Here is a 12,870-nt window from a genome sequence, read left to right as displayed (position 1 = left end):
GCTATCCTTGGATGTTTTTAGCTGTGTGTTTTGGGTCATTATCCTGTTGAAGGATCCATGACCTGCGACTGAAACCAAGTTTTCTGACAGTGGGCAGCACATTTCGCTCCAGGATGCCTTGATAGTCTTGAGATTTCACAGTACCATGCACAGATTCAAGACACCTTGTGCCTGATGCAGCCCCAAAACATAATCAAGCCTCCTCCATGTTTCCCAGTAGGTACAATGTTCTTTTCTTTGTAGGCTTCATTTTTGTGTCTGTGAACATAGAGCTGATGTGACTTTTGTCTCATATGTCCAAGACACATTATCCCAGAAACTTTGTGGCTCGTCAATATGCATTTTTAAAATTTCCAGTCTCACTTTTTTATGATTTAAACTTCTGAATAATATGTGCAACTGTAGTAACAGGAACAAAAAGCTATTTGGAGATGATCTTATAGCCTTTACTTTTAATCTCCTGAGACAAGTGTTTCTTTGGTCCACGTTCAGTGTGGTACCCACCATACCAAACACAGTGACTACTTTTCACCCTCTAAATAGGCAGACTGACTGGTTACAAGTTGGAAGACACAATGCTAATTATAGGACAAACCTTAGTGTAACATGTCCTTATCGTCAAATTATTTTCAATGTTTTCTAAAGGTACCATCATTTTTGTCCATTTTTTTTTTTATTATTATTATGTTGAACCACAATTTAAAACAAAGTGTGATTTTTATTAGCTGATTTTCAGTACATTTTTATTTATTATTACTTTTCTCAGTTTCAAGCATTTCAGTGACCGTTGTAAGTTGTTCTCTCTTTAACAGAACAGACCATTTTGTCCACGTGTATATAAAATGTTTGATCTATGTTACGCTCCTGATTTGTATGTATATTTTAAAGGGAACCTGTCATCAACATTATGCCACCCATACTAACAGCAGTATAAAGTAGAGACAGGTGAGTTGATTTCAGCGGTCTGTCATTTATAAGTTAAAATTAAGTGGTTGCCAAGAACCAACATCACAATCTTTGCAGACTGGGCCTGGAAAAGAGTCCCGGCCACCTGAGAAGAGTCCTGGTTATTCAGGAATTCCTGCTCTCCTGCCCACCTGTCTTCTACCTAGTTTTCTCTCTTTCTGTTTAGCAGAGAACTGCCAGTCATCAGCAGATGGACCGGAGAGCAGGAGATTATGAATAACCAGGACTCTTCTCAGGTAGATTTGACTCTTCTCAAGGCCTGTGCTGCAATGATTATGTTGCTGGTTCTCAGCAACCACTTAGTTTTAGCTCATGAGTGACACACCGCTGAGATCAGCACTTCTGTCACAAATTTATGCTGCCCTTAGTGAGGTTACCATAAAGTTGATGACAGGTTCCCTTTAAAAGGTTACATGGTGTACTTTTATTTTGTCTTTATATGCTATACAATTTTTACATAAAAAAGTATTTGTATAATCATACAAACTCCCACAAAGTAGCACATGGAACAAGTTTAACCCCTTCCCGACTGCAATCCATTTATATACGTGATATTTGCACATGCCCCGTGCAGCTATCACGTCTATAAACGTCAAACCAGCTCTTTAATCCAAGCGCTGCAAAGCGCTTGGATTAAAGCTTCTGCCCCTGCACTGCTGCTGTCACGGACAGCATACAGTTCAGTAATGCCGGCAAGGGACCAATCAGAGTGGCCCCTTGCCGACAATCGATCCGATTGGTTAGTCTGTGCAGACTAACCAATCGGATCGCGGCAGTGGAAAAAATGCCAGTTTCAGGCTCTGATCTGCGCTCTGCAGATCATAGCCTGAAATCAGGTAGTGTCTCTGTGGCCCCCAATCTGTGCCCCCCGATCTGCCTCTAACACCCCCCTGTCCGCGCCTGCCCCTGATGCAGTAGTTCCCCCCGCCTGATCCATATTCATGTAGTCCCTCCCTGATGCGGTCCGCCCCATGCTGTCTCCCCGCCCCTCCTGTCCCAGCCTCCCTCACCCTCAATGTTAGCGGCCATACCTCAATACCGCCCCCCCCCCCCTTCCAGCGCTGCCCCCGGTCCCCCTGCTGTGTGTGATGGCTGGCGGCAGCTCCATTCCTGAGCCGCCGCCATCAGCAGCGAGTGTCAGCTCTATGCTGACACTCTGCTGTAACCCCATAGATGCCGCGGTTGCGGCATCCATGGGGTTAATAGAGGGAGGGAGCTCCCTCTCTCAACCATCAGGGCTGCAGCGCTGTGATGGCAGCGCCCGATGGTTGCCATGGCAAAGGCGTCCGGTGCTGCCACCTACAGGGCATCTAATAGTATTATACTTTGCAATGCAAGAGCATTGCAAAGTATAGTACAGCCATCAGCCCCACTGGATCTTCATGATCCAAGAGGGAATTGATAAAAAAAAGAAAGTGAAAATAATATTTAAAAAAAAATAAATAAAATGATTTATATATATACATATATATAAAAATCTATAAAAATGTAAAATTAAAAAAATAAAATTGCCTTTTCCTATAAAAAAAATGAAAGAATAAAATACACATATTAGGTGTCACCGCGTCCGTAACGACCGTCTCTATAAATATATCACATGATAGACCCCGTCCGATAAACACCATTAAAAAAAAAAAAAAAAAAAAAAAAGTGCCAAAAAAGCTATTTTTGTCACCTTACATCACAAAAAGTCCAACAGCAAGCGATCAAAAAGGCTTATGACCCCCAAAATAGTACCAAACAGTCACCTCATCCCGCAAAAAATGATAAGACAATCGCCCCAAAAATATAAAAAGCTATGGCTCTCAGACTATGGAGATACTAAAACATTTTTTTGGTTTCAGAAATGCTATTATTGTGTAAAACTTAAATAAATAAGAAAAAGTATACATATTAGGTATTGCCACGTCCGTAACGATCTTCTCTATAAAACTATCGCATGACCTAACTCCTCAGATGAACGCTGTAAAAATAAATAAATGAAAGCTGTTCCAAAACAGCCAATTTTTTGGTCACCTTGCCCCATAAAGTGTAATAATGAATGATCAAAAAATCCTATGTACCCAAAAATGGTACCAATTAAAACCTCAACACTTTCTGCAAAAAACGAGCCCCTGCACAAGATGATCGGCAGAAAAATAAAAAACATATGGCGTTCAGAAAACCAATCCAGCAAAATCTGCCTTCCAAAAACCATATGGCATTCCTTTCCTTCTGCGCCCTGCCGTGTGCCCGTACAGCAGTTTACGACCACATGTGGGGTGTTTCTGTAAACCGCGGAATCAGGGTAATAAATATTGAGTTTTGTTTGGCTGTTAACCCTCAAAGTGTTAAAGAAAAAAAATGCAATAAAATGGAAAATCTGCCAAAAAAGTGAAATTTAGAAATTTCATCTCCATTTTCCTTTAATTCTTGTGGAACACCTAAAGGGTTAAAAAAGTTTGTAAAATCAGTTTTGAGTAACTTGAGGGGTGTAGTTTCTACAATGGGGTCATTTATGGGGGTTTCCACTATGTAAGCCCCACAAAGTGACTTCAGACCTGAACTGGTCTTTAAAAAGTGGGTTTTGGAAATTTTCTTAAAAATTTTAAGAATTGCTTCTAAACTTCTAAGCCTTCTAACGTCCTAAAAAAATAAAATGACATTTCCAAAATGATGCCAACATAAAGTAGACATATGGGAAAAGTTAAGTAATAAATATTTTATTAGGTATGACTTTCTGTTTTAGAAGCAGAGAAATTGAAATTTGGAAAATTGTGAATTTTTCTAAATTTTGGGTACATTTTGGATTTTTTCATAAATAAAGATGAAATTGACTCAAATATATGATTATCATGAAGTACAATATGTCACGAGAAAACAATCCAGAATGGCTTGAATAAGTAAAAGTGTTCCAAAGCTATTACCACATAAAGTGACGCATGTCAGATTTGTAAATTTTGACCTGGACATTAGGGCATCAATGACCCTTGGTCATGAAAAGGGTTAACTAAGAAAAACAGATACTTTACCTAGCAAAACTATCTTTTGAAACCTCACCATGTTACTGTAGGCACACCCTAGCGCACTGAGAGCCATTATTACAGGTTAGGTTACTTTCACACTTGTGCTTTCCCTTTCAGCTATTGGGATCTGTCATAGGATCTCAATAGTGGCGGAAAACGCTTCAGTTTTGTCCTGATTCATTGTCAATGGGGACAGAACTGACCTGAACGAAAAGGAGTGCACCAGAATGAATTCCGTTTCGTTTCGTCCGCACTGTGGACAGAATAAGTCTGCGATGTGGTGCGGAGCAAGACAGATTCATCCTGACACACAGTGTAAGTCAATGGGGACAGATCAGTTTTTTGGCACAATAGAAAACGGATCCATCTCCCATAGACTTTCAATGGAGTTCATGACGGATCTGTCATGGCTATGTTAAAGATAATACAGCCGGATCCGTTCAAAACGGATTATCAGAACGGAAGAGTTTTTCCAGAACGCTGTGTGAAAGTAGCCTTACTTCAATGGTACAGACAAGGAGAATGATGGAAGCAGCAAGCGAGCAGAACTAACAGAAAGGAATAAATAAGTACTTTCTACTTCTACATTAGCAGTGGATCGGCACATTCCCATCACTAGCCGGTAATCTGGAGGTTTCCACACTTGTTTCTAAGAGGGGAAACCGCTGAATACTTAGCAGTTCCTGCTCCTATTGTACAACTGCAAGAGGAAATTTAATGGCAATTTCCTATTTCACGAATATATGAATTGTTGAGTGACGTAGAGGAAAAATGAGGAAAACCACACCAAAACTCAAAGTTTCAATATATATATATATATATAGATTCCACTCTTCTTTGAAGAGAACTGACCCTTTTAAAGCAGCCATAAGGTGTGTCCATACACAGCAGAATAATTGCAGAAATGTCTGCGACTAGAAAACCATTGAATACATCAATGGGACGGTAAAATGTCCGCCACAAATCTGCCAACATACCCGATCAGACATCAGATCAGCATTTCTAACAATAACTAACAGTTGAAGAAATATATAGTATATGGAGCAGAAAGGGTTTTATGGAAGAGAAGTATTGTCCACCTCAGCGATCACCGTTCTGACACTTACAGGTCCCCTCCGGTCTATCCTTCCTGGTCCAGGCTCCTCATACAGAAGATGACATGAAGCAGCCATAGCGGTAACGTGTCAGCCAATAATTTGGCTAAGCAGACATCTCTAGGCATTTCCTGCCCGTTACGTCTTGACCAAGATGTGTAGAGCAGCAGGGACCGATAGAGGTGATACAGCAGGGGATCAGTGAGTAGTGACACATATCAAAAAATCTGTACTGCTGGACACTCCGGTATTTGGCCCCTCAGCATGGACTACAAGCAAATATTGTGTTAGGGTGGGGCATGACATGGTTTTCAAGCATTTTAGCGAAGACTTCTCTATAGTAAAAAGAAGCTAATGTGTGCCAAAAAAACATTAAATCTTCTCTTACAGAATTATCCATCAATCTACTTAACCCATCCTGCTATATAAAGATGCTGCCTACATACAGGGCTGTATGCATCATGGGCTCACTTTAAAGGATTTCTCTGCTTTCCCCATACTGATGACTTTTCCTCAGGATAGGAAATCAATATCAGATCGGCAGGGGTCAGACTAGCAGCATCCCCGTCGATCGGCTGCATGAAAAGACCACCACACTCTTTACCTTCTCACCGTCGACATTGCAGCAGTGAACAGTGTAATTACAGGTCCTTCGTCCTATTAACTTCAACAGCACAGAGCATGGTAGTTATACTCCGCCCATGCTGGAATTCCAGTGCTCGTCTCTGCGATGCCAACAGCAAACAGCACAGAGCATGGTAGTTATACTCCGCCCATGCTGGAATTTCACTGCTCGTCTCTGCAATGCCAAACAGCACAGAGCATGGTAGTTATACTCCGCCCATGCTGGAATTTCACTGCTCGTCTCTGCAATGCCAAACAGCACAGAGCATGGTAGTTATACTCCGCCCATGCTGTAATTCCAGTGCTCGTCTCTGCGATGCCAACAGCAAACAGCACAGAGCATGGTAGTTATACTCCGCCCATGCTGGAATTCCAGTGCTCGTCTCTGCGATGCCAACAGCAAACAGCACAGAGCATGGTAGTTATACTCCGCCCATGCTGTAATTCCAGTGCTCGTCTCTGCGATGCCAACAGCAAACAGCACAGAGCATGGTAGTTATACTCCGCCCATGCTGTAATTCCAGTGCTCGTCTCTGCGATGCCAACAGCAAACAGCACAGAGCATGGTAGTTATACTCCGCCCATGCTGGAATTTCACTGCTCGTCTCTGCAATGCCAAACAGCACAGAGCATGGTAGTTATACTCCGCCCATGCTGTAATTCCAGTGCTCGTCTCTGCGATGCCAACAGCACAGAGCATGGTAGTTATACTCCGCCCATGCTGGAATTTCACTGCTCGTCTCTGCAATGCCAAACAGCACAGAGCATGGTAGTTATACTCCGCCCATGCTGGAATTTCACTGCTCGTCTCTGCAATGCCAAACAGCACAGAGCATGGTAGTTATACTCCGCCCATGCTGTAATTCCAGTGCTCGTCTCTGCGATGCCAACAGCAAACAGCACAGAGCATGGTAGTTATACTCCGCCCATGCTGTAATTCCAGTGCTCGTCTCTGCGATGCCAACAGCAAACAGCACAGAGCATGGTAGTTATACTCCGCCCATGCTGTAATTCCAGTGCTCGTCTCTGCGATGCCAACAGCAAACAGCACAGAGCATGGTAGTTATACTCCGCCCATGCTGGAATTTCACTGCTCGTCTCTGCAATGCCAAACAGCACAGAGCATGGTAGTTATACTCCGCCCATGCTGTAATTCCAGTGCTCGTCTCTGCGATGCCAACAGCACAGAGCATGGTAGTTATACTCCGCCCATGCTGGAATTTCACTGCTCGTCTCTGCAATGCCAAACAGCACAGAGCATGGTAGTTATACTCCGCCCATGCTGTAATTCCAGTGCTCGTCTCTGCGATGCCAACAGCACAGAGCATGGTAGTTATACTCCGCCCATGCTGGAATTTCACTGCTCGTCTCTGCAATGCCAAACAGCACAGAGCATGGTAGTTATACTCCGCCCATGCTGTAATTCCAGTGCTCGTCTCTGCGATGCCAACAGCACAGAGCATGGTAGTTATACTCCGCCCATGCTGTTTTTCTAGTGCTCGTCTCTGCGATGCCAACAGCAAACAGCACAGAGCATGGTAGTTATACTCCGCCCATGCTGTAATTCCAGTGCTCGTCTCTGCGATGCCAACAGCAAACAGCACAGAGCATGGTAGTTATACTCCGCCCATGCTGTACTTCCACTGCGCGTCTCTGCAATGCAAACGGTAAACAGTGAAGATCAGGCAGCGCTGCATCCTCTTCATACAGCTGATCAGTGGTGGTGCCGGGGGTTGGACCCCTGCCGATCTGCTATTGGTGACCTGTCTTATAGGAAAAGCCTTTCAATGGACTTAAAGGGGCTTCTCGCTTTCACAAAAAAATAACACCAACATTCACTCTTAGGGCTCATGCACGCGAACCTATTTTCTTTCCTGCTTCCGTTCCGTTTTTTTGGTGGACCGTATGCGGAACCATTCACTTCAATGGAGCTGTAGAAAATACAGAAGTTACTCCATAGAAATGCTATGCCCAGCCCATATGGCTCTTGTGTTTGGTGATTATTAAGTTACTGTTTCCGATCCGCTAAAAACAGATCGCATACGGATATGTTTTGTGGACAAACGGATCTGTGAAAATTGGACCGCAAAACAACAACGGTCATGTGCATGAGCCCCTAGGGTCAGGTCACACGGCTGAATTGTAAAATATACGTGTTAAAAAAAAAATCAACTGCTTATTCCCATTGAAATAAATGAGAGGCGGTTTATGGGCATATTATGCATCAAAATTCGTGCAAAAAACATTCATGTGAACTGACCCTTACTGCACAAGTCAGATGATGATGAGGAGTATAACTGCGATCTGTGACCTGTCCCCCCCATATATATTCACATGGGGAGTCTCTGAAGCATAAGGTCCCTGCTGCTCCTTCCCCTCTAACGATAAAAATAAGATCAGGATCACCTAAAACTCCAAACTAGTGTAGACTTCAAGTGTCACTCGCACCAGAGAACTTACCTAAACAATCTTAAATCTGTTGGGCCACACAATCGTGAACCACATCCCAACCGAGCCCACTTTTGTGGCAAGTGCGGTGTAAAGAGCAAAAAGTCACATTTTTGCTCAAACCAGGGCTTGCAGAAAATCTGACACTTTAGTAAACGCCCCTCTCTCTGTGTATGATAGATAAAAAAGCAGTGTTCGCCATCCATCTTTCATATACTTCAGCTTGGCAAGCAACACTCCACTTTTTTTCCCTCTTTTTCTCACTGAAGTTAAAAACATAGCTAAACCTTCCATGACAAAGTATGTACTCACCTATGCAAACATCAATCTTCCCTTTAATCGCTGCCTCATGCAGAGGAGTGTAGTTCCAATTGTCTCTGGCATTGGGGTCTGCCCCCTGACAGAGCAGAAGGGTCACAACTTCGGCATGCCCAAAGGAACAAGCATTGTGCAGAGGAATAAGACCGCCGTCATCCCTGGCATGTACGTTTGCCCCTGTCTGCAGCAGATGCTCCACTACATCTTTTCTTCCAAACCCTGGTGACAGAAAGAGACAATGTTATTTACAGGTATTCCTGGGCTAGACGAGTCTTCCTTCATCAGTAGATAATGCAATGCCAATGTCTGACCCCCCATCTGCACGCCCACAATGTTCTAGTAAGGGTCAGGAAGTTCTGATCTGAAATCGACCTATTGTTTAACTCCCTCCCTGCCACAGACATATCCTTGCTGCTAGGTAGTATAGTAGCCATGTCTTGTTTTAAAAGTGGTGACCCATAGACTTACATGGGTGCGTCTCGGAACAAAGTAGGACATGATTACTTTGTTTTTCCACGGAAATGTGAACAGACCATAGATTTCTTATGGGTCAGTATGCTGTAAAAATGCTGACAGCACACGTCCGTAAAAAAAACAAAAAAACACTATATGTGAACGAGGCCCATGTTGTTGCTTTTTGTGATGGTTTTTATTTATTTTTTTCCAGAAAAAGAGCTAGCTCCACAGGTTAGCTGAAAGAGCTCCACAGGTTAGCTGAAAGTCTATAGGAATTAAGAAATGCTGGACATGCAAATTTTTTTCTCCTACCAACATTTTGTTCAATTTGAAGTTGTTTTTTCTGTCTGATGTTTTAAAGAAAAAACAAAAAAACAAGGCATGTTGGAGCAATGGTGTGTTTTTCCATCTATTTCACTATAGGGAAAGAAAACTTCTCAAAAACTAAGTCATTCAAAAATGTCGACACAAACACGTCACAAAAATTATTATAAAAAACAAATCTGTATTAAAAAAAATGTGTCAACATTGGTATAAAGTAGAACTGGCTTAGTTGCCCATAGCAAGCAAACAGATTCCACCTTTCATTTTCCAAAGGAGCTGTGAAAAATCTGAGGTGGAATCTGATTGCTTGCTATGGGTGACTAAGCCAGTTCTACTTTATACCAGTTTGATAAATCTCCTGCAGTGTTTTTTATGGCGTTCCTTCAGCGGTAAAAGAAAAAGCAAATGTGTACATGACGGAGCCCTAAGGATACTCCTCTGCAGTACTGTTAGGGCTGCTTCACACGAGCGAGTCCATTGCGGGAATCAGGATCCGTGTGTGTGAGTGTGATCCTCCGCTCTGGATTGCAGGAGCGCACGGCATTATCATGGTTTATAATGCTTGGTGTCTCTGCTTGACCTAATTTCTACAGAATCATACTGACAGCTTTATGTCACAGTGAGTCTGTAGAAATAAGGTCAAGCAGAGGCACATAGCATTATAAATCATGATAATGCCGTGTGCTCCTGCAAGTCCAGAGCGGAGGATCACACTCACACACGGAGCCCGATTCCCGCAATGGACTCGCTCGTGTGAAACAGCCCTTAGTCCGGCTGCCTCCAGAACGCCGCTCCCTAGTCAATAGGGACGGAGCGGCAGTGCGGCGGCACGCGTGCACTAGCAGCAGGACGGATGCGACAGGCTGTTCACCCGCTGGAACAGCCTGCCGGACTCCCCTGTCGCTAGTGTAAAACTAGCCTAATAGAGGCATACCGGTGAAGAACTGCTCCACTAAACAGTCCCTGTGCCACCACATGGTCCCTACTGTCAGAGCAGCTGAACGAACGCCAAGGAATCAATATCAAACTCCCGGACAGCCCCTTATCATGGACCATCCTACTCCAAGTACCCCCCACTAGAGAGGAGCAAAAGATGCGGACAGCATCCGTAGTTCCATTGCGCAGACAAGAATAGTCATTTCTATCATAGGGCTGGCTTAAGGAAGAACGCACACAACCGGTATCCGCAAAACACTACGGCCGTCTGAATGAGACCTTACGGACCAGGATAAGACAGTTCTATAGAGGGCCGAACATTCCACACAGGTAGTATCTGCGTATTGCGGACCACAACAACAGCTACGGCCGTGTGCATGAGCCTTTAGGGAGACAGCAGGGCATGGGCACTTGGCGGTTTCTGCAGTTCTGGCCTCGCTGGGCCAGTGCTTACAGTGGGTTACTCCCATCTCAAAAAAGGCCAAGGTGGGACAACACCCATGACAACGACATATCCCCTACCCATAGGACAGATAAGCTTCTGATTGTTGGGACTGTGTACTCAGACATGCATTCATGTCCATGCTCCATTCAGCTCTATAGGGCCAGAGACCGCTGAGTACCACAGCTTGGATACCTCTGGCAGCCCCATAGAGCTGAATGGAGCGGAGGACATGCATACGCACGGGTACTGTTCTAGTGATTGGTGGGGGCCCGAGGGATCGCACCCCCGCTGATCACTTAGCCCCTATCCTGTGGATACGGCCAGGTTCACATCACCCCTTAGTTTTCCGTTCTTCAGATCCATCAGAAGGACAGAAAAATAAAGATAAAAAGGGATCCTGTAAAAAACTGATCCCGTCTGAGCCATTTCTGTCCGACATCCGTTATTTTATCGGTAACGTTATCCTGCATGGAGGACTTTTTTTCTGTCTAAAAAACTGATCTCAGACTGAAATGGCTCAAATGGATGCCAAATGTCCGTAACTGATGCACAGAATCCGTTTTTATCTTTATTTTTCTGTTCTTCTGACGGATCAGAAAAACGTAAAAATAATGATTATGTGAACTCAGCCTTAGGCCTAATGCACACGACCGTTGTGTGTTTTGGGGTCCGCAAAACACGGATGGCATCCGTCGCAAACAGCCTGTAATATGACTGCCTATCCTTGTCCGCAAAACGGACAAGAATAGGACAGGTTATATTTTTTTTGCAGACCACGAAACGGAACAATGGATGCGGACAGCACACGGAGTGCTGTCCGCATCTTTTGCGGTCCCACTGAAGTGAATGGGTCCGCATCCGAGGCGCAGACCAGAACAACGGCCGTGTGCATGAGGCCTAAATGTGTTATGAGTGGACAGGCCCATAGCTGTGAGCAGGACTATGCCCCACTGTCATTCACTGACAGCAAGCAGAGGCATCCAAATGGCATAGGCAATGGGCGAGCACTATACTAACGATTCAGAAGTGGTCGTCGCCGCCTGCAGGCGACTTGTGGAGCCCCCCTAGCCCAGCCACACACCAGCCCTGACCTGCTGCGAAGTGCAGAGGGGTAGACTTCCTGCCAGCCATGTCCTTGGCATTGACATTCCCTGGCTCCAGCAGTCTCCGCACCCGGGACACGTCCCCGTTCCTGCAAGCCTCGAAGAGTTCCCGGAAAGCTCCGCTCACTGCGCTCAGTGGCCCCCCGGGGCCTAGGCCTCCTCCCACGGGGTCGGGGCTCTCCGGCGGGCTGCCCCCGGAGGACAGGCTGGTAGTGGAGGACGAGCTGCTGCTCCCGGAGCTGGGAGCCGGCGCTGAGGGAAGAGACGACGAGCTGGGTGACAACATGGCAGCAGCTTCGCCCGGAGGAGGAGAGAGAGGCCTGGGCAGGAACCCCGGCACAGGAGCCGCTTCTCCCTCAGGCTGAGAATCCGGGCCCTGGCGCTGGGAGGCTGGAGGCATCTCCGGGCTGCGAGGAGGGGACTGGAGCTCGGAGGAAAGCGGCGGCGGCGAAGCTGCAGGAGGAGGAGGAGAGGAGGACGGGGGAGGCTGCCCAGCTGCCCCGGACACTGGTTGTTGCTGGGAGCGCCTGGAAGGCACGGCCGCCATTGCACAGCTCCGCCGTGTACAGTAATACACGGGACGGCCGGGTCTTCACTCCTCTCTCCGGTCCAGTTCCAGCGGCCTGCGACAATAACCGGGCGCAAGCTCCACGAGTGACGTCACCGACAGGGGCGGGGCGAGCGAGGCATAAACAAAAAAATTATCCCAACACAGTTCTAGAGGAAGGCTAGGAAGGGCGGTGTCACACGGGGAGGCGGGCCTGCTCGTGACCTAGTATGGCAGCGCAACGTTTCCATTGGATAACACTTTTTATGGGTGGGTCGTGGGATAATAATAGTGTTCTTTTTTTTTTAACAACATCTTTATTGACAATGTAATGAACGGTACACTGATTCTTTATGACAGAATGTTTATGCTCGCCTTCGTTCACATGTAGGCTGGCGGTTCTAGTGGCCGTGCGTCTGCTGTGCCGTTTCTATGCACTGGTTGCATTGTAAACGAAATAATAACTTTATGACTTTCTCAGGAGACTAGGAGAAAACAGGAACAGAACCAGCACGTAATAATATAAAACAGTGTTTGTCAGGAGTGATGAGCAAAGTATTTGAAAATGCGATTCGACTGCTTCGGCAAATATTACCCAAAGATT

The 12,870-nt window shown here is 45.4% G+C and overlaps 1 protein-coding gene across 3 annotated transcripts in view; it reads right to left on the bottom strand.

Annotated features, from left to right (window-relative positions):
- Positions 1 to 12,414, bottom strand: part of TNKS (tankyrase) — a 246,026-nt gene extending 233,612 nt beyond the window's left edge. For 2 of the 3 annotated variants that reach the window (XM_040417872.1, XM_040417873.1), the window contains exons 1-2: positions 11,708 to 12,414; positions 8,450 to 8,674 (exon numbers count right to left, since the gene is read on the bottom strand). In XM_040417872.1, coding sequence (XP_040273806.1) covers positions 8,450 to 8,674; positions 11,708 to 12,266 — 784 coding nt within the window. In that variant the 5' untranslated portion in view covers positions 12,267 to 12,414. The remainder of the gene's footprint in view (positions 1 to 8,449; positions 8,675 to 11,707) is intronic. The other variant, XM_040417874.1, reaches the window with a different exon arrangement.
- Between the last annotated feature and the right edge of the window lie 456 nt (positions 12,415 to 12,870).

Source organism: Bufo bufo, chromosome 2 (genome assembly GCF_905171765.1).
Source record: "Bufo bufo chromosome 2, aBufBuf1.1, whole genome shotgun sequence".
NCBI lineage: Eukaryota > Metazoa > Chordata > Amphibia > Anura > Bufonidae > Bufo > Bufo bufo.
Note: the sequence above shows the minus strand (reverse complement) of the source record. Positions and strands in the feature narration are given on the sequence as shown.